Here is a 26,087-nt window from a genome sequence, read left to right as displayed (position 1 = left end):
TTTTGGTTGATAAGCTGTGTTTCCCATCTTGTAAAATTCTTCTTCTTATTGCTAGAGGTATAAAACTCATATTCAAAATTGATCTTAAATTCACTTGTCTCTAGATTATCAATTTGGAGAATTTTCTCTTTCGGTGATTTTTTCGTTGGTTCAAAGGTTTATTCCTTCTAGTTGCTAACTTTTATAGCAATAACCCATGAGTTAGGTTTCAATAGGACCTAATGTTTAATTTTAACTATGAGAGTCATGTTTTTTTATTTTTATAGTAACTTATTTCTTGTTAGTTTTGATTCTATTTTAGTTTTGATGTGCGTTAGGTGATCATAATAAAAGAAAAATATCAATTTTTAAAAAATCTTATAGACATCTATTCACCTCTTTCTAATCATCATTGTTGATCCAACAAACTGACTGAATTTTTGGCTCGGAATCGAGATGTTGCTTCTGCTCAATTCAGAAGTGGAAATCAGACACGTCATAGCACAGCTGCAACAGAATGTACACTGTCATGCAGTGAATTGAAAATTTTGGCCTAGACTGCGCTCAGCACGGCAGCACCTATGCTATACTTTTTCAGCACCATAAATACTGACCAAAACCGAAAGCATCAGCACTGCTGCTAGTGCAAGTCTAGCAGGAGCACTCGGAAACAACCTTCGTACTACACCAAATCATCTTATTTACTCCCTTCATTCTTCCATCCCAGTGTTAGCATTTGCTCGGTTAATCCAAGTCGATGCCGACACATGCGATAAGTTTTTTCTCTCTTCTTCAGGAAGCTGAAAGAGAAGACGAGTATATAGTGAAATTCCATGTGCTGCTGCATGCTGTTGGCTGTTGCTGTTGCTACCTGGTAGCTATCGTATCAGGCCATCACAGTGACAACACCATGCATCAGGTATTCAGCTAGTGGGATCCGTTATCGATCAGTACTTCACCAACCCACGGCACAGCACCGCGAGCCGCCTATATAAACACAGGCTGCTCCTCGCACAGCGATTCAGGTAGTTTTTTTCTTGAGGAGAACACACTTCTCGTGCTTGAGCTGAGGAAGTAGTCTGGCGAGCTAGTAGCTCTGCAGAAATGGCTGTTGAAACGGGCGGGATGTGGACGCGGTACGCGCCGCACGTCCTGATGGCCCTGGCGCAGCTGAGCTACACGCTCATGTACTTCATCACCGAGGCCGCGTTCAACCGGGGGCTCAACCCCTACGTCTACGTGACCTACCGGCATCTGCTCGTCGCTGTCCTCCTGTGGCCCGTCGCGTACTACCATGAGAAGTAAGCTCGGTTCTTCAGTTGGGATGATGAAGAGTATGCTCTAAACCTTGCTCATGCTTTCTTATCTCTTTGCTGCCTTTTTCTTGCAGAAAGTTGAGGCCTAAAATGACATTCATGCTGTTTATGGAGATATTTGTACTCTCGCTTCTGGGGTAAGAACGAGATCATGAGAGGAGTGCACGCCTGAACTTGTCTGTTTTCCAAAAAAGATAAAAGAAAAGAAAAACCTGCACGAAAATGTCACTGAGAAAAGTTACACATCACCCTCTTCGTCTTGCAGAGTGAGCTTAACTCTGAACATGTACTTCGCAAGCTTGAAGTACACATCTCCGACGTTTGTCGCTTCCATGGTGAACACCGTCGCTTCAATGACGTTCGTCATCGCAATCATCCTCAGGTGACACCCCCTATCCTGGCCAGGCTAAAACCTGATGCAACATCATACCAACTCAACTGCAATTTGACCGAGCATCGATCATCTTAATCTCAGGATGGAGATTGTGAACGTCAAGAGCCTACGCGGGCTCGCGAAAATCGCGGGGACCGTGGTGTCGTTCGCCGGGGTGACCACCATGACTCTGTACAAAGGAGCTGCAATAACGAGCCTTTGGAAGTCTTCTATTCACATACACGGCGACGGCGGCAGCGTTGTGCATGAGAGTTGGGTGAAGGGATCAATCCTCGCAGTGGCCAGCTGCATCTGCTGGTCAATCTGGTACATCATGCAGGTGCTTCACCTCCTTCAGACACAAAACAATACTAACTACGTACTAGCTTGCTAAAGAAGTTTGGCTGAACATCTCCTTCTGCTACATAAGAGCATAAGTATTGGCGAAAACTTAATCCATCTCATTTTGGTCCGTGATGGAAGGCGTCGTCTCTGAAGAGGTACCCGGCCCAGCTCTCGCTGACGGCATGGATGTGCACGGTTGGGGGAATACAATCGACTATTTTCGCAGTGTTCATGCAGCACAAGCCGGAAGACTGGCTCATCGGCTTCGGCCTCAAGTTCTGGTGCATCGTGTACTCGGTACGTACGTAGCTACACTTTCAAACTTCCAACTCAAAATGGGCTCCCATTTCAGTGTTGATGTTACTCATAATTCATGAACTGTACATGTGTTTCTTCAGGGACTCTCCTGCAACGGCTTCACGGTCTTCGTTCAGCTGTGGTGCACTGAGAAGAAAGGCCCCGTCTTTGTCACCATGTTCAATCCCCTCTCCACGATCATGGTGGCGATTCTGGCCTACTTCATCTTTGGTGAAAACCTATACGTTGGAAGGTACTTAGGAAATGCATGATGTCAGTCCACGATCATGGAAGTTCAGAGTTCATATTAATTTATCTGCGTGAATTCTGACGTTTTGGTTGATTTGCAGCATCATCGGAGGGGTGGTTGTGATTACGGGCTTGTACATGTTGTTGTGGGGCAAGGACAAAGATCAAGAACACGGCGCGATCAAAGAGCAGGAGTTCGAGCTGGACTGCGAGACGCAGGCGAAGGTAAGCGATGCCTATGCGGTGCAGAACGAAACCGAAGCACCAAAGACGATGAAGTGAAGGGATCATATGTTGCTCAAGAGCATCAGCTAGCTTCAGCATCGTGCCGCATTCGTTCGGTTTCTGATGTAGAAATTTCATCGATTCTCACCTCAACTATGCAACACGGCAAGAGATTGTGTGACAGACATCTGTTGTGTGGATCCCAGGGGAATGCCAAATTCAGTAGTCTGTGACCGTGAAGTCGAGCATACCAGTTCGGGCAGCTCGTAAAGCTGTGTTGCAATCGGTTGTTCCCCACGATGAATCCGTGCGTTGTTTGGCGAAATTCGCCGTGTTTGCCGTGTCAAAAATCAAAATAGACAACTCTTTGAGAAACAGAAATAGGCACAACAAATTGACAGGATAGTGGCCTATCCTTGGCCCAGTCCACTTCCTTCCCCATCATGGCCTCATGGGCTACTTTGCTTGTCCTTGCACCACTAAGCTTGCAATTTTTTCATCCGAGTTATAGCCGTCCATTGGATCCGTTCAAAAGGCATCCAATGGACAGTTGGTAGTAGTTCCTTAGAACTTCGCTGCAACTTTGAACTTTTCTATTTCAAATCGTTGTAATTTTCGCTGAGCTTCTTCGTTAACAATTAAAAGCTTCGAAGGTTTTTTTTTTAGACTTCTTTGTAAGCTCCACCAATAGTGTTGGCCACTTGTACTGTGCCTACTGAATTAGCTTGAGATATGACACTGTAGACACGGTAAGGTTTGAGGGTAGATGGACTAGGTCGGCATGGCACGACATGGCTAATCGGGTCATGCTTGGGTTGACGTCTCGGCATGATCCGACCCGACCACCGCTGCCCTGCTAGCCATGTCGCTCGTCGATTGCCTAGCCAACCCACCCCTGCCTCGACTGACCCGCCATGCCGTAACCGAGCCCGAACTGACTTGGCCCGACACAATCGACCACAGGCCGTGTCGTGAGCCACGCCTTCGACACGATTCGTTTGTTTAACCGAACCTATCAGGTTGTATCTTAGCTAGATCATGTATAATTGGATCGGTGCTAGGTCGGCACAATAGGTCTATTTGCATAGGTTTTTCCACCGGACTTTGTCACCACTTGTCACGGATATACTGTTTGGCAGTATGTACAGTCAAAGTCGTACCATGTGTTTTTTACGGAGCGCTAATTATGCTAAGATGTTTGCATCACAGCTTAGCCATCTGTTAAGATGCTATAGTTTGAGTCATTGAGACCATGTTCAGTACGGCTCTGCATTTAGGACATATTTGATTTACTACTATTGATTACCGAATGTTTAGTAAGATCATATATAAGGTGTGACGAATAAATTGGTCATCACATCTTAAACAAATTTTGGTAAAGAATGAGTCTACGATAGGTGAGGTTAAAGACTAAAAAACTATAACATATTAAAACTGTGGTAGCGAACCAAACAACTATCAAAGAAAATCTAACAAACTGTGACAGCGAACCAAACATACCTACACATTTTGGCGCAAGGTTTTTTTTTAACATTATGCTTAACTCCGTCGATAGAACATCTGAAAAAACAAACTCTGATGTAAGTTTTTTTTATGGGTGCTGTATGAAGGAACTTGACATGGTGGATTGTTGGAAGCATATAATTTCAGAAAGAAATATATTTTGTTTGTATGTATTGTTTCATACAGATAATTTTATTTGTTAATATCATAAAATCACTTTTATACTAATAACAAATTATAATTTTAACTCTTACATCTGCTCATATATTCTTAAATTCACTCAATAAAAAACTCATAAGACTAACAGATCACACCGTCGTGTAAACCATCCTGCCCAGCTGGAAAAGAAGTCGCACTATTAAAAGCAGCACATTTGCACCACCCTGCTGCCGTCCTACCCCGGCTGCGACCGAGCTTGTGCCCATCCGATGGTGGCCCATCCCACGACGCGGCCACCACCGCCTCGGCACCCATCCCTCCAGCGCTTCCGGATTCGAAATTTCCCCCGCGCCGCTGCCTGCCAAGTGCCCATGCTCGCGCGACGCCGCCCCAGGCCCCAGCGGAGAGCGGACGCGTCGGATTGGGCGAGCCGCGCGCCTCGGGCGGCATCGCGCGGGTCGCGGCCTACCGCGTGCCGATGCCTGGGCCGGGGAGGTGGTGACGGGGTAGTGGGTGGCATGCGGGCGAAATTTCACGGAGATCGGATCGTACTTCGTGCGACAGTGCTCCCCTGGCGCGATTCGGTCAGCGGATTTGCGGTAACAGCCCGCGATCTCCATGAAATCGAATAGTACACCCCTAGATGCAGGGCCGCAGCGGGGTTTGAATTTTTCATTGTCAACTGACTCTCCGTAACTGCCGGTGCAAGTCGAAATTTTCCAGCACTTACTCACTCGTTGTAACGTATCTTCTTACTGAGTTTCATCTTACTTGCGGTGACTGATTTTGGTGCCGTAAGAAGTGTGTTAACTTGCCATACTTTGCACATTGAGGTGTGACAGTTTGCAGTAACCAACCATACCTGACTTATATGCGAATAAAGATCATGTCGAATATTTAATGATGAGGTATATACGTAAAAAAAGTATATCATATACAGATAATATATATTATATGTCTGCTTAACAACTACAAATATTATAGACTCGAATCTATGGGACTTGATACTCCTGAAGATTATAAAGACATATACTAATAAAGTCTCGATCAGGTTATCCGACTCAAGTACGACTAGTGTCTAAACTGGATTCAACTGCTTAACCTTAGCTGACAAGATAAAGAACTATCTATGGATTACGGTCGGGACTAAGATAGCACTAGGACCCTTTTATAAGGTGAGGACCTTAACCCCATAGGAAGGAGGCAGACACATCTCGACGCAAGCGATTTCAAGACCTGCAATTACATATACTCGACGACTTCAACCATATATTAGTCTAAATCCAATATCCTCTATTATAATAGATTTAGCCATATTGTTTATACTCGAGATAATCAATATACAACAACATCTACACAGGACGTATGTTATTTACTCCAACCGAAAGCTCGAACCTGTCTACATCGTATGTCTTATTTTCTGCTTAATTCCTAACCTCGAATGTACTATTATTTAATTACGAATATATTATCAGATACTAATACCCGATAGTTCACATGAAATGTATTGTGTAAAGGGCTGCTATCATCTTCACTGTGAAACATACCACGTTAGCTGGAAGAAAAGAGATATCTACGTTTCATATCTAATTATCTATAGGCTCACATTATAACGTAAAAGATTCCATATCTAGATCTGGTTGACATAAGCTTATGGTCGGGCCTACATCGATATTTTCATTAAAGAATAAATCTACCGTATGGCATTAAATACATCCATGTTCTATCACATGCTATTCTTCATGTGTGTTATGCAGGGAGACATACCGGTAGATCCAGAGCAAAAATTTAGAAGAGTCTCAACCTCTTCTTCTGCCTCATTTTTTTATATTCTTATTCTTTCTTCTTCCTCTCTTCTTATTTCTCTTTTATTATGTCCAAAAATTATAAAAGGGCCCGTGTGCCCAGGGCAGGGGGCTCATGCTCCCCAGTGGATCCGCCCATGAGGAGATATGTGCTTAATGAGCTTATTCATTAAAAGATACTAATTACCAGACCCATTATCTCACAACGAGCTTAAAATCGTAGTAATAGTGTACTCCCCATGACATCCTCTTTAATCATTCCTAATGCTGACACGCGTTAATCCACAGCCCAAGAATCGTTACTTTTAGATCGAGCGCTTGCCCTGTTAATAGAGAGCCGTCAAGCGCATCCACGTTTAGGTTCGATCCTGAGCGTTCACCTTTCTTTAAGTGAACGTCAAAGCTCCTAACATATAATTAAAAAACATTAGTTATGTCTAGAATCCTAGAATCTTCGGATAAGTATGGGTTTGGTTACCTATTTTTAGGATATGATCTTCTTCTTTTTTTGGATGAAGGGATATAATGAGCCTCTTTTTTTTGTTTGGTTTAGGGATGAAGTAGGATGAGATGATTTTTTTTGGTTGGAGGGATGTAGATGGATAAGCTGGATGTGGCCATCTGTATGTAGAGTTACTGAGTTTAGGATATGACACCTTCCTATATATACGGGCAACATATACTAAACACTAAACTTCTTCATGTAACTTAAGCTTATGGATAATTTTAGAAATTAATACATTAGTTTAATGGATATTCATGATTTTTTTTCTGATTTTTTAAATTAAATTCATGCCCTAACAATTCAGATGAGTACAAAAGTAGTTAAATTTGGGGAATTTTCATTTAAAATTTGTAAGAGATTTGTAGTTGGAAACAATTAAAATGATTTTATGTTATTTATTCTACAAGCATAAAAATCAGTGTGATTTTAGAAGCTTTAAAAATTTACCTTTTAAATTTATAAAAGAGAGAATAATAAGTGAATTTTTAAGCAATTTGACCAACTAACTAACCGATCCCATACTCGGGCGGAACGTGAGGGGAAGACTTGCACGTAAATGGGGATGGCTTCTTCCATCAAAATTTTGAAAATAAACTTATCTCGAATCTGAGGATATATTCCTTTTTGAGCCATCTTATCTCATGTTGATCTTAAACCAAACAAAAAGACAGAGATGACTCCTCACATCCCATCCTATCCTCTTAAACAAATACACACTATGTGATGAAGCCATCCCCAGTTACGTGGGTATAGCTTGTTTACTTATGTGAAGAACAATTGAATAGAACTTACTCCATATATGACGAGAGGTAATTCCTACCCAACACAAGGAACATTCCTATCGATGCAATTGTAACGTCGACTTTACTAGTAACCAAACGTGCATTCTTCCTCATCTCTCACGCTGAACTGAGCCGGAACGTTCTTGCAAGCTTCCGGTAGTGCAAATCAACCAAACACGCGCAGGGACACGGCGGTAATATCGCAGGACGCGAGGGGGCGCGTCCGCGCAAAAGTGCACCGCGGATCTATAAGTACGGCGTGGGTCTCGGGCAAGCCTCCGCCCGTCACCATCCCAGAATCCAAGAGAGCTCACAGGCCAAACCAGGTCCCATCGCGCCGCGGCAGTGCCCCACCCGCGCCACCTCACCCATCCCGCCCGGTCGCCTCGCCGCCGCTGCCGAGATGGGGTTCGTGTCCTTCGTCGGGAGGGTGCTCTTCGTCGCCGCCTTCCTCCTCTCCGCCTACCAGGAGTACGCGCCTCTGCTTCGCATCCCCCACCTCCTCGTCTTCCCGGTTACCTCCTCATTGTCGTTGCGCTCTCTCCCTGCACCCGATTCGAGACCGGTCTCGGTAGATCTGGTGCGGCGTGCGCGGAACCCGAGGGAGAGTGGGCCCGAGTGTCCGGATCTCGCGGTGGATAGTTTGGTTTGTGGGGTCCGTGGGTCTGGAGTACCTGGATCTGGTGACAGATTTGGGTTTGGTGCACGAAACGACCGAAATTTTGGTTCGGGGCTGTTTTGGTCTGCATTTATGCTGTTGAATTGCGGCATTGATCTGCTGATTTGGAGAGAGCTCAAGTAGTAATATCTGTATGAGCCCTTTTTTCTCTCAGTTCCTTGCGTTGTGTCTGATACTCTTATCCGGTTAGTTTCGATCTAGTAGGTTGCTCGGTGTGCTCGTTTAGTGGTACCATAGTACTGTAGCAGCTGGCCGGTCAGCTTAGGTATCCCTAACAGCCAAAATTCAAATTAGGTGATGCTTTAACTTGTGTGGTCCTTCAGCATCGGGAAATTTAGATTTATATGATTCGCTCATCGAGGCCTTTGGTTCCTTAGACACCTGATGATTTGTACTTAAAGGTGGGATTGGATTGAAATCCAAATCCAAACAGAGAAATCCAATTAACATCCAACTACAAAAAGTCCACTGTCCACTCCAAACATATTACAAAGTGCTTAGAGTCCAATCCAATCCAATCCAAACCCCTGAAAGTCCAAATCCATCCATGATAATCCAATCATGGCAACAAAGAAAAAATAGGTGGGAGAGAGAACTGGTTGGATTGTGCAAGCAGCGATGAATCCAGGCTTCAGCTTTTATAATCACACGAGTTCGGCTCTTATCTGCGACAACCCAATTGCTATACAGCAGCGAGGCATCTTCAACTTCTTGTCGCAGGCAACTCGAGTACCATGCCGCAAGTGCTCATGGTGGACCCCCTCATCCTGGACTCCAGCCACGTGGACCTCATGGCCTTGACTGCCGAGCTCATCGGCATGCTCCTGGTGCTAGAGCTGGTGGTGGCCACCGCAACCAAGACGCCAACACACACGCCACCGCACAATAGCTCATTGCTCCTTGTGGCTGCCCGTGACCTGTTCAACCACTACTAGGCACGGGTGCCTCGTATGGAGAAGGGGACACTGTTGAGCAGTAGGTGGGGGGAGGGCATGGCCACCGGAGAACCAGGTCTCCCACCAAGCTTCAATTTCGGTTTGCTATCCAATATATGCTGGATTTTATTGGACCTCATGATGATGGATATCCAAGTCCAAACAAGACACATCCAACTAGGTCCAAAGCAGCCTGGGTCCGATTGGACTTTGGATTGATGAGATCCAACCCCACCTTTATTTGTACTGTTACATCTTATGAATTTCTGGAAAATTTTAAGGCGCAAAGAGGCCATATGGAGACTGCATTGAATTCTATTCTAGAGTGAGATGCATGTTCGGCAGGACAGTAAACGAAGCACACTTTAACACCTAATCATCTAGTGAGCTATAGCTTCCACTAACAAGTATGTGGCAGAATAATTAACAATCATGTAAAATTTTACAAAATCATATAGTGAGCCAAATCTTCATCTGCTACTAAATGATACCACTAGAGGTTTACAAAAATAGCAACATAATTGTCAAGGTACATGTAAAAAAGTGGAGTTTGTTAGGCTAAATTCCTCCACATGGAGGTGATAAATAGCTCAAGTACAATCCATTAGTGTATCACTTGCGAGCCGTTGATTTCAGTTGCAATTAACGGTTATGAAGCCTCCTTGAGAGAGAAGAGAAGCAACAAAACCCTAGCTGTTTGTTTTGCTGCTGTTGTGTGAGTAGAGTTTGTGAGCAGCAAAAAGACACATGCTCAACGAGATAGCAAAATAGAAGAAGAGATCAGGACGTGACTGTCCAGATTGGTGTCTCTTGCTTTGTCTTTGTCAAGCTGCTGTTATCCACAGTTTGGTTCTGCGAAAAGATTGTTTAATATCTTATTGTCTCTGGAGGTTTACAACAGCAGATTGATGAACGTGCAAACGCTGCCATTTTAGACATTCACACTTTTTTTCTCTCTTTCCTCTTCTCTTTTGTTGTATGTGTTTACTCATAAACTCCTATCTAATCAGTTGTAACCAGGTGCATGGCTATGTTTTTTTTCTTCCCTCTCTTAAGAAGGCATCACATTCGTTTACTGGAACTCAAAATCAGTGGCCCACAATTGCTGGACTTGGTGGCTGCACTTGGCTCATTGTCACCTCAATGTTGAGGATATAGCACGATAATGCTGCAACACTTGGTATCTGATATGATTGTTGATTAGTTAAATCCCATTGCCACACAGTGTTATCCACTTATTTTTGCACTTGAAGGGTTGAAGGGCTAGTGTTTAGTAGGAAAGTTTTTTTAGATAAAGTAGGACTCATTTGAAGTACACAGTGTTATCCACTTATTTTTGCAATCAAAGATTTGAAGGGGGGAGGGGATTTGAAAAGTTAAAGGCCAGTGTTTAGTAGGGAAGTTTTTTAGACTAAGGAGGACATTTGAAGAAGTAGCTAGTTAGGACTTTTTGTGGGTTGTGACGTCAGGTCTTATGTGACAGTAATCTAATTATAAATTTCCTTTGGTTGTCTAGTTCTTGCTCTGCATATGCGACAGCGCACAAGTAGAATAATTCAGGATGGTTACAGTTCTACTTACTTGACCATATGTTTGACAAATGAATAGCCTTTTTCACTTCATACCTAGACTTATGCTCATTTGTTCTCATCCGTTAAATTGTACTTGGTTTCTGGGTGCAGATTTAATGAATTCGGAACTGATGGTGGGCCAGCGGCGAAGGCCCTTCAGCCCAAGTTCAATACATTTGTCAAAAATATCTCTTCACATCTGGGAGTAGTGGTGCCTCCTATCGAGGTGAGAGTTTATCAGTTTACTTTCTCTGATGGCATGCTTTGTGGCCGTTATGTTGTGTGGTCATTAATTTATGTTGCATACTTTTTTGAATCTATCCAGTTGAAGCATGTTATTGCTGCTACAATCGGTCTGAAGGGTCTGGGAAGTCTCCTTTTTATCTTGAGCAGCTCTCTTGGTGCTTATCTCCTGGTATGTACTCTGTCTGAATGCCATAATCTATTTCCTTCGATCTTAATGCTCTATCTAGAGTCGTGAGTCATTTTTCTGGGTTTCATGGTAGAGTTATGTAGGATATATGTGCACAAATGCCTTGCTCAAGGTCATGATGATGGGAATATTGGTTCTCTTCTAGGCTCTAATGAATATTATCACGCAGAAAGCATCACCATATACATGTGTGATTTTATTTTCAGTTGAGTTTAAATGTCAGCAACTTACTTGAGTTTCAAAGTGTTTCACTTGGAACTGTTCTATGCACATATTGAGGTTTTCTGTGGTTCTTTAGGTCACTTCTAATATAATTGAACCTAGCGACCTTGATTTCTTGACTATTGAGAAACAGATGGACACCCTTATTGCGCTCATGTGGTTCCTCTCTCTCTCTCTCTCTCTCTCTCTCTCTCTCTCTCTTGTTGGGTTTCATCTCTAGCCTACCCCAACTTGCTTGGGATTGAAGGCTTTGCTACTGTTGTTTTAGAAACAGACAGGGACACCCTTTTTTGATATTTTCTTTATGTTGAGGCTATCTGGATCTAAAAATTGTTGTGCGCTGGTACTACCAAACTTGGTATGAGTTTCAATGCCATGCAACAGAATTAGGTTTTCTGGTTCCATATGGTGTACTTTTACGACTTACGTATAGTTCCCTCCAAGTTTTTATTAGGGAGATGTTTCTAACTGTTTTAGTGTTATACTCTGCAGTAGTCTACTAGTCTACTTGAGAAAATAATCAACATAACAGATACTTCTACTTGGTAAAAATTGTATGTTCCATAATTTGGCTTAAGTAAGCTATGCGTTCTTGACCTAGTAGGACTTATAGAGACATACTTCAATGTGTTATTCTGATGACTGCTGATGAAGTGATCAGCTGGTTGCTGAATGCTCAATGATGGGGTGTTGTTTTTGTGTGGTGTCTTGTGATGTACACATTGTTCACTAAACATCATCACTTCTTTCTTGATTTTACTTCTGTGAATGCAGGTGCTATAATAGATTAGTATATAAGTTGATTTACTTTTGGGCTTTGGTCTTACTATTTTTTCCACCCTACTTAGGCACTGCAGTGACATGCGCTATTCTTTTGTTTGTGCATCTGGACAAATGTAATATGTTGGTTTGTCTCGCTAGCCTCCCTAGCCACTACTTAATGAAGTTACTTTATCTTTGCAGATGCTCTACCTTGCTTTGATCACACCTATTGTCCATGACTTCTACAACTACGACATGGAGAAGGCAGAATTTGCGCAGCTCTTTGTGAAGTTCACACAGGTAAGTGCGGATTTCTCTCCATTTGGAAATTTGACAAGCAATGCACGTCCTTTCATAGTATCTGAATAACCCCATGATACCTTGTGATTGTAGGAGCTGGCACTAGTTGGAGCGCTTCTCTTCTTCCTGGGCATGAAGAACTCCATCCCGAAGCGGCAGGCCAAGAAGAAGGCTCCCAAGGCGAAGACAAACTAAGGCTCTACTCTTTAGATAGTTGCTGCCGTAGCGGCCTCAGGCGGTGTCAGGAGACGGTCTATTTTGAAGCAAGCTGCGGTGTCAATGCCATCGTGGTGCGCTTAATATGTATCAGATTCCATTTTGCAGGGCACGGCCCAAACGCAGGTGTGAGTAGCGGGTTAGGCGACTAGATTGTACCATTATGTACTTGTGATTGGTTTGTGGGACTAGGTTGCCAATGATTAATGTTCTCCATTTGTTTATCTTGCACTGGGCCTTTGTTAAGCAATGCAACAGATGGTTAAGAGTTTCTTTCCTTGGGCATTTCCCCCCGTCTCGTTCGTGTCAGCTTTTGCTGTCTCTTGCTTTGATCTGAAACGCAGAACCCAAGCGGCGAGCCCTTGTGATCAGAGGCCTCCGTGTGGCTGTGTGTCTTAGCCGATGCTTGTTTGCTTCTTTTTGCCGGTCGACTGCAGATAACACGGAGGCCTAACGTCAGGCCCTGCGATTCTGTCTTGCCTCAAGTTAGCATTTCCTGGGCTAGTACAACTGACTTGAGTTAGCCACGGGTGCGGTCTTAGCTCTGAAGCTGGATGGAGCCAGCTGATCATAGATTCCCGGGAGTGATACCCACCGTAAAGAGAACGCCACAACGAGCACTTTTGAATGTTGTTTAGCTGTCACTATATTTGTTGTGCCCAGCTAGTCTCCAGTCTCCTCGCCATTACCAGAGACAAACCAGGAGCGTCAAGTCCAAATCAAACACAGCAAGTGCTTCCCTCTCCAGGAGTGAACGAAGCAAGTCCGTCAACCTCTACAAGACATTCTCGGCCATTGCTAAGCACATTCCTTCCAAACTTCCCCAACCGGCCGCGCACGCTAACACGCTTTCCCTTGCCCGGGGTAAAGGCTTTTAGCTTATCTTAAACTCTTTTAGGTGAATTGATCGGCATCGAGTGCCATTCTTTTCCCACTCAAGCCACCTTTTCGAATGTGGTAAATTTCTAGGAAAAAAGCAGCCTGATTCGAACAAGTGTACCATCAAGGTGAGCATCAACGAGTCCGGACTCCATACGGCCGGTCAAGGCTCAAGCCCCTGGTCCTCTAATACGGCCAATTCCATAGCGGCCAACGTGCCTCAAGTTTTCAAGCTCTAGTTTTTCAATCGCTCTCCTATTTGCCACGGCCTAATGGCACCAAACTGGAGTCCTTGTCACGAACCCTCGCTTCCATTGGACGTGGGACGCAGCATCAAGTGACTCCATCCCTTGTTTTCTTGCGCCCGAAAAATTCATCACTCGTCCAGTATAAATAATAGGCAACCACGTATACTAAACCACTGTGAGTCTGTGATCGATCATCTTGCATGTTAAATATGTTTGGTATGAGAGAGTTTTCGAGGGGGGTTGGAAGAACTGTCCCCGCGCCGAGCTGCACCATCCGCTCCACGCTTGATCAGCACGAAGCAGGAGCGCGAACGGTTCGAACAAATCGCTTTCTTCGTGCAGAAAGCGACGCGATTGCGTCGTGTCCCGCGACCGTCGGGCAGGCCGCGCTCGAGTGGCCCTGCCCTGTCCCCGAGCCTTGCTCGCCAGACGCTACCTCTCTTGCGGCTACGAACCAATCGATCCAGACTGTTTGCCCGTGCTGTAGAGCAGTAGCGGATCTAATCTAAAAATATAGGTAGGATATAGTCAGTCACTCAGTCATGAATCAGTACCAGTAGAGATAAAAAATACGGTGCAGAGTGGTTCGCGTGGGAATCTTATCACTAAAAAGGTAGGGTGACCACTTACTCGTTCTATTTGGTCGGTTCTCCTATGCTCTAGAGAGAGGAATTCAGAGCCGGGCGTCCGAGCTCAGGAATTTTTACAAATTTTGAGATTTTCGAAGGAGAATAAAATATTCAATTTTTAAATTATATTTAATTGATATGTGAGACTCAAATAGTAGAGGACGAAAAATAATAAAAATTTTAGCGAAATTTCATGATTTTTTTCCCAATGAACAATATATATATATATATATAACGAAATTGATATACTGGCTCCCGACAAAGAAGCCGAATTGAGTCTAAGGACTTGAGAGGATGCGACATTTATCGCGGTGAAAATGTTATCTCGAGAGCCATGTTGCCACATAAGAATATGTTTTCTGAGCAACCAGGCACATATGACATAAGAAATTTGTTATTTAGATAGCCCTAATTCAAGTTAGTTTGGACAGTGACAAGGGACAAGAATGGTCAGGTAGAGTGACCCAACACTCCAACCAATTGACCGGGAGAGAGGTTCTTTAGGTGGTGCAATCGATTTCAAAGGTTAGAGTTGAGTTGTGCCGATCAGCCGGTGTAGATGAACGGCTTCCGGTACTACATGCATGAATGCATACATTAAATGTTACTTTCGAAAAACAACTGCAGATCAAGTGGGTCAGAATGTCAGATGGAACAAAAACTGGAAGAGGGACCGACAGAATGTGACGCCCGTTTTCCTTGTCGCGGCCCAGCCCAGCAGTCGCCCGCTTCCAGCCCAGCCCACCCCGTCCGCGCGCCGCTGCCCAGTGGGACCCGCCCGTCAGCTCTATCGTCTCCGCCGCGCCCCGCAGCCCCGCGCGCCGTATCCGAACCGAACCCGCAGCTGCCGCGCGCCGAGTCCGATTTCGTCGCGCCGTCCGCCCTACGCGCTGCGCCCCGCAACAACCCGCGCCTGCCTCGCCTATATAACCCAGCAGCGCCGCCTTTTCTCCCTGCACACGCGCAAAAACCCGAGGAAGCCGAGCGCCATAGCCGCCGTCGCCGAGCCATCCGCCGCGCCAAGTCCTCCCCGCCGCGTCCGAGCTCGCCGCCAGCTTCGCAGTAGCGGGAGGAACTCGTTTTGCTGCTCGCCGAAGTCTCTCCGCCGTCGGAACCGAGTTCTCTCCGCTCGCCGGTAAGCGCCGCCGCCCTTCATCGTCGCTAGCATCGCCCGATGGTCCCCGCGGTCAGCTAACCCCCCCTCCGGCACTGCATGCCCCCCAGGAAGCTTCCCCGCCCGTCGGATTCGCCTCTCCGCCGTCGCAGCCGGATCCCCGTCGACTTCCGAGCGCCGCCGCCCGCCATTGTCGTCGCCCGTCGCCGTCAAGACCTCCCCGGCCGTCGACAAGCCCCCGGTGAGCTTCCCCGTGCGCTCCCCGTTCGTTTGCGCCTTTCCCCGTAGAGTTTGGTAGCCCGTAGCGTAGTTTAGCGTGTCTCCGGCGATCCTCCGGCGAGATCCGAGGCGGCGCCGCCGTGTTCCGATCGCCGCCGGTCTGTTTTTCCCCCAATCAATCTCAGCCGTCGGATCCCCTTTGAACGTTCCTGATTAGATCGCAAGATACCCCTTCGCTAGCCGTCCAGATTGCGCCACGTGTCCCTCTTAAACCCAGTCAGCAGCAGAGACACGTCAGTGCGCCACGTGGATGCCCCTGTCCTACGTGGCAAAGCCCAGTCAGCAGTGGATGCCCAGTCAGCAGCCCAGTCAGCCTGTGACGTCAGCATTGCGCATTAATTAGGATTTTCAGTATGAAAATAATTCCACCTATTCTCGGAAAATAGGGAGATTTGCAAGGAAACCCCTAGGCTTCACTGTTTCTGCATATAGGCCCTTAGATAGTTCTGGATAATTGCAATTTGGCCCCTGGACTATAGGATAATTGCAATTAGGCCCCTGGATTTTAGGGTAATTATGTTTAGGTCCCTGAACTTTGCACTTAAGCCCCTAGAACTATCTGTTTTACAATTCAGTCCCTGCAAACTTTCAGAAAAGCCCCTGTAGAGTAGAATTAGTGTAACTTTTCCATACGACCTCCGATTTAGGTGATTTTCGCACCCCCGAGATCGTAGCAGCGTGTACTTTCCGTTCTTAGCCTTTTTAGAGTTAGTTTCTCCTGTTTAGTGTGTTGTACTTAGCTGTTTTGGTTATTTCTTTCCGGTGTGTTCTTCGGCTTAGGAGGAGAGCAGAGTGCCAGCATCCAAGACCAAGTTTTCGAAGATTCTGAGCAGCCAGCTTACGAAGGCAAGTGTCCTTGATCACCTTGATTTAACCATAGATCATTATAGTTTACTTTTCCTTAGTTGCATGCTTGTCTAATTTTGAATCCCATGAATAGGGTTTACTAGAATTTGTATGGCCATTCCTTGTAGCCTTTTTGGGGTTTTGGGTCCTGTAAAAGGGTAGTCATGCTAGTGCAGTCATGGATTAGAATCATTATGAACTTTGATTAATAACTATGGAACAAGTACTTGGGAGAATTGATAATCTTGTAGTAACTTGAATTTAGGGATCCCAACTGGATGGCTAGTATGTGGTGGAGCTATACAGCAGGGTTTGTGTATGTTCTTGTGTGGGATCCTAAGGACCGGTTCTTGGAGCCTGTAACCTGGCAAAACAGCACAACCATGGGGCCTATATGGGTACGGCCTGGCTAAGTAATTAGTGTTTTTCGCATTCTGTACGCACCAATGGTTGGTTCGGTGGCACAAGAGGGGGCCTCTGCAGTGGATGGGATCCCTGTTAGCGGTGAAACCTTAGTGGGTGCTTATAGATGTGAAGATACTTTGTAACAGCCTTGTAGTGAGACCCCGGCCATACACCCCGGAAGTGTAAGGCAAAAAGGGAATCACGACTCGTGGGTAAAGTGTGCAAACTCTGCAGAGTAAATAACTGATCGATCAGCCGTGCTCACGGTCAAGAGCGGCTTGGACTTCTTCAGGATTAGATGGGAACTTTAAGGGTTGGTTTGGGTAGTCGGGTGGTGGTACTCCCGATGAGTCGGTAGCCGGATATGGGATATCTGGTGAGTCTGGTAGTCGGATGGAATCCGATGAGTTATGTTCTTATATTGTTGGAATAAAATCTAGTAAATAGGATTGCTAGGTTGTTTGAGTCTGTTTTAGCTGAGCATAGTCGCAGTAAATTCCCAAGTTGAACTTTCCTTGTCAATAGCCTGCATGTCATATCTTTCCTCCACTTGCTGGGTACCTTATGTACTCACGCTTGCCTTTTTCCCTACCCTCGGATGCTGCTCAGAAGGTGAAGTCTTCGAGGAAGTCCCGGGCGAGGACGCTGATTTCTAGAAGGAAGAAGGCGTTGATTGAAGACCATGTCCTAGGCTGGTGTTTCCCCCGGACAACGCCTGTGGATGGATGGGTGTTCCGCTGCCAATTGAAGATTTATTAGTATTTTCTTTCAGACCTACGGGTCCTTTTGTAAGGATTGTTTACGTTATTTAAGACACCGTTTATGTTATCACTAATGACGTCGCTGCATGTATGTAAACTTGATCCTGGCATACATGTGGAATACATCTGGTTGTTTCCTTTAAAACCGGGTGTGACAGAAGTGGTATCAGAGCCGTGTTGACCGTAGGACGCAAGCCTAGTTAGAAATGGTCGATATTAAGGATTGAGCTTTGCAGAAAAAAAAAGGGGGTTTTAAAAATTCTTTTACTCCACCAGTGTTATTGTCCTCCCTTCCTTGGCCCTTGTTTATAAATCTTTAAAATGTTTACTGATTTTCACTTCTTCAAAATTTTAGATGGCCCGCACGAGACTGACAGCCCGCAAGCAAGTGGGAGGATTCACCCCTGCAAGAGCTACCTCAGACGTCACATGGGCACATCAGGCACCTGCAGAGTTCCACACCACCGGACTGCATGCGGGAGAGTTACCCCGCAAACTCTGGTCGATCCTCAAAGGCTTGGGGTATCAGGAGGCCCCGGTCTACAAGGGGGTCAGGACGCCACTGAGCAACAATGGATATTCTTGGATGGTGGAGGTGGCTATCTACGAGAAGATTCCGGATGGCGACGGATGCAAGGTACGGAGGATCCATGCAGCCATCGCTCCGAGGGAGAGTTTTGCTGCCGGGATTGGCGATGCCGCTCGCCAGGCCCTGGCAGTGCTTTGTGCAGAGTACCATGGCATTCTTCAGACCACCCCCTACCACTACTACCCTCAGCGAGCCAGTGGTAGCCTGGAAGTCACCTTCGCCCCCTCCAACAGAGAAGGTGATGCAAGATTGGTGGAGCAGGTTCGCTTCACGGATATCCTGACACGGGAGCTGGACGGAGCCCTCGACGAGTTACACGATACACACCTGAGGCTCGCCGAAGCTGAAGCAAGAGTTCGAGATCTGCAAGCAAAGATGTCAGAGGATTCGGAGGAGGAGCCAGAGGAGAGGCCTGACCCGGAGCTGCCACACTCTCCTTCCCGCAAGAGGCTCCGCCTGGAAGCTGCTATACGGATTTCACCTCAAGATTTGTCAGAGGGTGGCGACAGTTCCTAGGCAGTAGTTTCCCTAATAATAGTCAGGATCGTTAGAGTCGTCGTTTAGTGTGATGTTTGCTTAGTGCTTTGCTTTGAGTTAGTTGTTAAGGTTGCTTAGTTAGTGTCGGTGTGGTGTCTTTCGCTATTGTTTCCCCTATCAATCAATCAATCAATAAATCAGTTTTGAGTTTGCCTTTATATTTCATCTGTTTTTGCCCTACTCTCGAGCTCAATCGCATAATCTTGCAATCGCCAGATGGTGAACATGAGGAACCCGAATGGTGCTGGTGCTAACCGAAACAACACCGAGGACAACAATCCAAATGCTCACCCCCAGGAGGACAACCAGGACACGTTCCCCTCCTGGAGCAGGCGGACCAATCGGAATGGGGTGGATGCGATGCAGATGATGGCTGCGCAGACTCAGATCCTGCAAGGATTAGCACAGACAGTGGCGAGACTTCAACAAGCGCCCCCAGTTCATCAGGCCCCGCCACCACAGATGCAGCCACAAAACAAGTTGAAGGAATTCCTGAGCACCAAACCTCCCGTCTTCGCGCAAGCAGTAGAGCCGATGGACGCAGATGATTGGCTCAGGGCAATTGAAAGCAAGCTGCAAATATCTCAATGCGCCGGCAGAGAGAAAGTCCTATTTGCTTCACACCAACTTGTGGGACCCGCGTCGGAATGGTGGACGGCGTACACAGCTGCCCACGAGGACCCACAGGAGATTAACTGGAGAGAATTCAAGGACAGTTTCAGGAAGCACCATGTGCCAGAAGGAGAAGTGAAGCTGAAACGCAGGGAGTTCTTGGCATTAAAGCAAGGCTCCAGGTCGGTGCGCGAGTACCTCACCAAGTTCACGCAGCTGTCTCGCTACGCCCCTGAAGATGTGAACACGGATGAGAAGAAGCAAGATTGCTTTTTGGAGGGTCTAAACTCGGGACTCAATTACTCCCTTTCGGTCTGTGAGTATGCAAGTTTCCAGAAGCTGGTTGATAGAGCATTTATTCTGGAAAAGAAGGAGCAGAATATAAATGAAGAACGCAAGAGGATGATGCCTGGACAGTCTTCAGGCAGCAATGTCCGTCCCCGTTTCAACCCACCCCCTCTAGGACAGGTGTATCGTCAGTCTGGCCAGAACCAACAACAGAGAGCACCTAACCAGGCTGCAGGGACCTTTAATCAGCCAAAGCAGCAGTTCCAGCAGCAGCAACGCCCGACTAATCAGGCCTCACGCCCGGTGAACCAGAATCAGCAGCAGCAAGGCCGCACTGGCCAAGGGACCAATACCATCGGCCCATGTTTCAGTTGTGGGAATTTTGGACATCTCGCTAATAGGTGTCCTAGGAAGCAGCAGGCTCAAGCTAACCAACAGCAGCAGAATCGCACCGGAGGGCAGCAGCAGCAGCAATCTCGTCAGAACTTCATGAGCGGGCGGGTCAACCACGTCGCCGCAGAGGATGCTCAAGACTCCCCAGATGTGGTGCTTGGTATGTTCCCCGCCAACTCCCACCTTGCTACAGTCTTATTTGATTCCGGAGCCACACACTCTTTTGTTTCAACTAAGTTCGTAGAAAAACACAAGCTGCCCATAGCCGTAATGAAAAGCCGATTGTTAGTTAGCTCTCCAGGAGGAGAGATGGAATCAAGATATGTGTGCCCTAAGATAAACCTGACCATAGAAGGAATAGAGTTTCCTACAAACCTTATCGTCCTGGAATCAAAAGGGATAGATATCATTTTGGGGATGGATTGGTTAGCCAAGTATAATGGAGTAATAGGATGTGCCACCAAGACAGTTCAGTTAACACATACCTGCGGCACCAAGGTGGAATTCAAGGCCACAGCAGAATCTGGAGGAAATGTAAAGCTCAACCAAGCCAAGGCAGTAGAAGAAGTCAGGATAGTTAATGAATTCCCGGACGTCTTCCCCGAGGAACTGCCAGGTATGCCACCAGATCGAGACATTGAGTTTGTTATTGAATTAGTACCTGCCACTGCCCCCATATATAAAAGGCCTTACCGTATGGATGCTAATCAATTGGCTGAGCTCAAGGAGCAAATCCAAGAGTTATCAGATAAGGGGTTCATTCGTCCTAGTACTTCACCCTGGGGAGCCCCGGTTATCTTTGTGCCAAAGAAAGATGGAACCCAAAGGATGTGCATTGATTATCGTGCACTTAATGAGGTGACCATTAAGAATAAGTACCCCTTGCCTCGGATTGAGGATTTGTTTGATCAGTTAAAAGGAGCAGGTGTCTTCTCCAAGATTGACCTGCGGTCGGGGTACCATCAGCTAAAGATCCGAGCCTCGGATATCCCTAAAACTGCTTTTGTCACCCGCTATGGTCTGTACGAGTTTACAGTGATGTCTTTTGGATTGACCAATGCCCCAGCATACTTCATGTATCTCATGAACAAGGTTTTCATGGATTATCTAGACAAGTTTGTAGTGGTGTTCATCGATGATATCCTGGTCTTCTCGAAGAATGAGGAAGAACACGAGGAGCACTTGAGAATGGTTTTGCAGAAACTCAGGGAGAATCAGTTATATGCCAAGATGAGTAAATGTGAGTTTTGGTTGTCAGAGGTGTCCTTCTTGGGACATATCATCTCGGCAGGAGGAGTAGCCATGGACCCTAGTAAGGTAACAGAGGTTCTAAATTGGAAGCCACCACAGACTGTCTCAGAAATTCGGAGTTTTCTGGGTTTGGCGGGATACTATCGCCGTTTCATAGAGGGATTTTCCAAGATCGCCAAACCAATGACAGAGTTGTTGGAGAAAGGAAAGGAATTCAAATGGACCACTGTACGAGAGGCCAGCTTCAATGAACTTAAGAAGAGACTAACCACTGCCCCAGTGTTAGTTATGCCTGACACCCAGAAGCCATTCTCGGTGTACTGTGATGCCTCGCGGCAAGGGTTAGGGTGTGTGCTAATGCAAGAGGGCCATGTGATAGCCTATGCCTCAAGACAATTGAGGAAGCACGAGGAGAACTACCCTACCCATGATTTGGAACTAGCAGCTGTGGTTCATGCACTCAAGATATGGAGACATTACCTGATTGGGCAGAGGTGTGAGATCTTCTCTGATCATAAAAGTTTGAAGTATATCTTCACCCAACCTGACCTTAACCTTAGACAGCGTAGATGGTTGGAACTTATCAAGGATTACAACTTAGGAATCAACTATCACCCAGGAAAGGCAAATGTGGTAGCAGACGCCCTGAGCAGAAAGGCTTATGTTAGGATGATGACCCTACGGGAAAGACAGCCTGGACTGTGTAGCGAGTTTGAAAAACTTAACCTGAGTATTGTGTCCAATACAGAAGCAGTAGTGATGGAGGTGGATTCTACACTAGACCAGGACATAAGAAAAGGTCAGAAGGAAGACGAGAAAATATTGGAGATCAAACAACTCATTAAAAGGGACAAGGCTCCAGGATTTACGGAGGATGAGCAGGGAGTGGTATGGTACAAGGGAAGGATATGTGTTCCGAACATTAGAACTATTCGAGAAACAATTTTAAGAGAAGCCCATGACTCAGCTTATTCTATTCACCCTGGAAGCACTAAGATGTATCAGGACCTCAAGGATCAATATTGGTGGTACGGGATGAAACGTGAAGTAGCAGAGTATGTGGCCCTATGTGATACCTGCCAGCGAGTCAAAGCTGAACATCAGAGGCCTGCCGGATTACTCCAACCATTAAGAGTACCCGAATGGAAGTGGGAGGAGATTGGTATGGATTTTATAGTGGGATTGCCCCGAACCCAATCCGGGTACGATTCTATATGGGTTATAGTGGACCGGCTGACCAAGGTCGCTCACTTTATACCAGTCAAGGAGACATACAAGGGGCAAAAGCTCGCAGAATTGTACATGTCTAGGATCGTGTGTTTGCATGGGGTACCCAAGAGGATAGTATCTGATCGTGGTACCCAGTTCACCTCACGATTTTGGCAACGACTGCACGAGTCTATGGACACCAGATTGGACTTCAGCTCTGCCTACCACCCACAGACCGATGGGCAGACAGAAAGAACCAACCAGATTCTAGAGGATATGCTGAGGGCATGCGCCTTAAAGAATGGGAAGAGTTGGGATAAGAACCTCCCATATGCAGAATTCTCATATAATAACAGTTACCAAGCTAGCCTGAAGATGGCCCCTTTTGAGGCACTATACGGAAGAAAGTGCAGGACCCCACTATTCTGGAATCAAACCGGAGAGAGCCAAGTGTTTGGCCCAGAAGTCTTAAGGGACGCAGAAAGGCAAGTGCAGGAAATCCGGGACAACTTGCGGACCGCACAATCTAGGCAAAAGAGTTATGCCGACAATCGACGTCGAGAGATGATCTTTGAGGTTGGAGACTTCGTATATCTCAAGGTTTCCCCGATCAGAGGTCTTCGCAGATTCAAAGTCAAGGGTAAGCTAGCACCTCGATACATTGGACCCTTCCAAATATTGGAAAGGAGAGGGGAAGTGGCCTATCAACTAAATCTACCACCTCAGCTCTCTGGTGTGCACAATGTATTTCATATCTCGCAACTGAAGAAATGCCTGAGAGTCCCGGAAGAGCAGCTGCCCATGGAGGAACTGAATATTCAGGAGGATCTGTCCTATTCAGAATACCCGGTCAAGATTCTCGAAATATCTGAACGAGTTACTCGGAACAAAAGGCTCCGAATGTGTAAAGTACAATGGAAGCATCACTCAGAAGCAGAAGCTACATGGGAAAGAGAAGATGATCTTAAAGCAGAGTTTCCCGGCCTTTTTCCCGATCTGTCCGAATCTCGAGGACGAGATTCATCCTAAGGGGGGTAGGTTTGTGACGCCCGTTTTCCTTGTCGCGGCCCAGCCCAGCAGTCGCCCGCTTCCAGCCCAGCCCACCCCGTCCGCGCGCCGCTGCCCAGTGGGACCCGCCCGTCAGCTCTATCGTCTCCGCCGCGCCCCGCAGCCCCGCGCGCCGTATCCGAACCGAACCCGCAGCTGCCGCGCGCCGAGTCCGATTTCGTCGCGCCGTCCGCCCTACGCGCTGCGCCCCGCAACAACCCGCGCCTGCCTCGCCTATATAACCCAGCAGCGCCGCCTTTTCTCCCTGCACACGCGCAAAAACCCGAGGAAGCCGAGCGCCATAGCCGCCGTCGCCGAGCCATCCGCCGCGCCAAGTCCTCCCCGCCGCGTCCGAGCTCGCCGCCAGCTTCGCAGTAGCGGGAGGAACTCGTTTTGCTGCTCGCCGAAGTCTCTCCGCCGTCGGAACCGAGTTCTCTCCGCTCGCCGGTAAGCGCCGCCGCCCTTCATCGTCGCTAGCATCGCCCGATGGTCCCCGCGGTCAGCTAACCCCCCCTCCGGCACTGCATGCCCCCCAGGAAGCTTCCCCGCCCGTCGGATTCGCCTCTCCGCCGTCGCAGCCGGATCCCCGTCGACTTCCGAGCGCCGCCGCCCGCCATTGTCGTCGCCCGTCGCCGTCAAGACCTCCCCGGCCGTCGACAAGCCCCCGGTGAGCTTCCCCGTGCGCTCCCCGTTCGTTTGCGCCTTTCCCCGTAGAGTTTGGTAGCCCGTAGCGTAGTTTAGCGTGTCTCCGGCGATCCTCCGGCGAGATCCGAGGCGGCGCCGCCGTGTTCCGATCGCCGCCGGTCTGTTTTTCCCCCAATCAATCTCAGCCGTCGGATCCCCTTTGAACGTTCCTGATTAGATCGCAAGATACCCCTTCGCTAGCCGTCCAGATTGCGCCACGTGTCCCTCTTAAACCCAGTCAGCAGCAGAGACACGTCAGTGCGCCACGTGGATGCCCCTGTCCTACGTGGCAAAGCCCAGTCAGCAGTGGATGCCCAGTCAGCAGCCCAGTCAGCCTGTGACGTCAGCATTGCGCATTAATTAGGATTTTCAGTATGAAAATAATTCCACCTATTCTCGGAAAATAGGGAGATTTGCAAGGAAACCCCTAGGCTTCACTGTTTCTGCATATAGGCCCTTAGATAGTTCTGGATAATTGCAATTTGGCCCCTGGACTATAGGATAATTGCAATTAGGCCCCTGGATTTTAGGGTAATTATGTTTAGGTCCCTGAACTTTGCACTTAAGCCCCTAGAACTATCTGTTTTACAATTCAGTCCCTGCAAACTTTCAGAAAAGCCCCTGTAGAGTAGAATTAGTGTAACTTTTCCATACGACCTCCGATTTAGGTGATTTTCGCACCCCCGAGATCGTAGCAGCGTGTACTTTCCGTTCTTAGCCTTTTTAGAGTTAGTTTCTCCTGTTTAGTGTGTTGTACTTAGCTGTTTTGGTTATTTCTTTCCGGTGTGTTCTTCGGCTTAGGAGGAGAGCAGAGTGCCAGCATCCAAGACCAAGTTTTCGAAGATTCTGAGCAGCCAGCTTACGAAGGCAAGTGTCCTTGATCACCTTGATTTAACCATAGATCATTATAGTTTACTTTTCCTTAGTTGCATGCTTGTCTAATTTTGAATCCCATGAATAGGGTTTACTAGAATTTGTATGGCCATTCCTTGTAGCCTTTTTGGGGTTTTGGGTCCTGTAAAAGGGTAGTCATGCTAGTGCAGTCATGGATTAGAATCATTATGAACTTTGATTAATAACTATGGAACAAGTACTTGGGAGAATTGATAATCTTGTAGTAACTTGAATTTAGGGATCCCAACTGGATGGCTAGTATGTGGTGGAGCTATACAGCAGGGTTTGTGTATGTTCTTGTGTGGGATCCTAAGGACCGGTTCTTGGAGCCTGTAACCTGGCAAAACAGCACAACCATGGGGCCTATATGGGTACGGCCTGGCTAAGTAATTAGTGTTTTTCGCATTCTGTACGCACCAATGGTTGGTTCGGTGGCACAAGAGGGGGCCTCTGCAGTGGATGGGATCCCTGTTAGCGGTGAAACCTTAGTGGGTGCTTATAGATGTGAAGATACTTTGTAACAGCCTTGTAGTGAGACCCCGGCCATACACCCCGGAAGTGTAAGGCAAAAAGGGAATCACGACTCGTGGGTAAAGTGTGCAAACTCTGCAGAGTAAATAACTGATCGATCAGCCGTGCTCACGGTCAAGAGCGGCTTGGACTTCTTCAGGATTAGATGGGAACTTTAAGGGTTGGTTTGGGTAGTCGGGTGGTGGTACTCCCGATGAGTCGGTAGCCGGATATGGGATATCTGGTGAGTCTGGTA

At 46.9% G+C, this 26,087-nt stretch overlaps 2 protein-coding genes across 2 annotated transcripts; both read left to right on the top strand.

The window, feature by feature from the left end:
* Positions 1-800: 800 nt before the first annotated feature.
* On the top strand, positions 801-3,165 carry LOC133911599 (WAT1-related protein At2g39510-like). Its single transcript, XM_062353915.1, has 7 exons — positions 801-1,280; positions 1,370-1,432; positions 1,561-1,677; positions 1,771-2,008; positions 2,152-2,310; positions 2,412-2,563; positions 2,661-3,165. The coding sequence occupies exons 1-7, from the start codon at positions 1,084-1,086 to the stop codon at positions 2,839-2,841; spliced, it is 1,107 nt and encodes a 368-aa protein (XP_062209899.1). The 5' UTR covers positions 801-1,083; the 3' UTR covers positions 2,842-3,165.
* A 4,639-nt stretch (positions 3,166-7,804) lies between these two features.
* Positions 7,805-12,880, top strand: LOC133911598 (uncharacterized). Its single transcript, XM_062353914.1, has 5 exons — positions 7,805-8,009; positions 10,835-10,949; positions 11,049-11,138; positions 12,342-12,440; positions 12,534-12,880. Exons 1-5 carry the CDS (start codon positions 7,942-7,944, stop codon positions 12,633-12,635), a joined length of 474 nt encoding a protein of 157 aa, XP_062209898.1. The 5' UTR covers positions 7,805-7,941; the 3' UTR covers positions 12,636-12,880.
* Positions 12,881-26,087: the final 13,207 nt, after the last annotated feature.

The sequence above is a fragment of the Phragmites australis genome, chromosome 3 (assembly GCF_958298935.1).
Source record: "Phragmites australis chromosome 3, lpPhrAust1.1, whole genome shotgun sequence".
In the NCBI taxonomy this organism is placed as follows: Eukaryota; Viridiplantae; Streptophyta; class Magnoliopsida; order Poales; family Poaceae; genus Phragmites; species Phragmites australis.
Note: the sequence above shows the minus strand (reverse complement) of the source record. Positions and strands in the feature narration are given on the sequence as shown.

Coding starts and splice junctions, on each gene's coding strand:
- LOC133911598 (XM_062353914.1), top strand. CDS start 7,942: ATGGGGTTCGTGTCCTTCGTCGGGAGGGTGCTCTTCGTCGCCGCCTTC. Junction 8,010..10,834: donor CTCCTCTCCGCCTACCAGGA/GTACGCGCCTCT, acceptor TTCTGGGTGCAG/ATTTAATGAATTCGGAACTG. Junction 11,139..12,341: donor CTCTTGGTGCTTATCTCCTG/GTATGTACTCTG, acceptor TTATCTTTGCAG/ATGCTCTACCTTGCTTTGAT.
- LOC133911599 (XM_062353915.1), top strand. CDS start 1,084: ATGGCTGTTGAAACGGGCGGGATGTGGACGCGGTACGCGCCGCACGTC. Junction 1,281..1,369: donor GTCGCGTACTACCATGAGAA/GTAAGCTCGGTT, acceptor TTTTTCTTGCAG/AAAGTTGAGGCCTAAAATGA. Junction 2,311..2,411: donor TCTGGTGCATCGTGTACTCG/GTACGTACGTAG, acceptor GTGTTTCTTCAG/GGACTCTCCTGCAACGGCTT.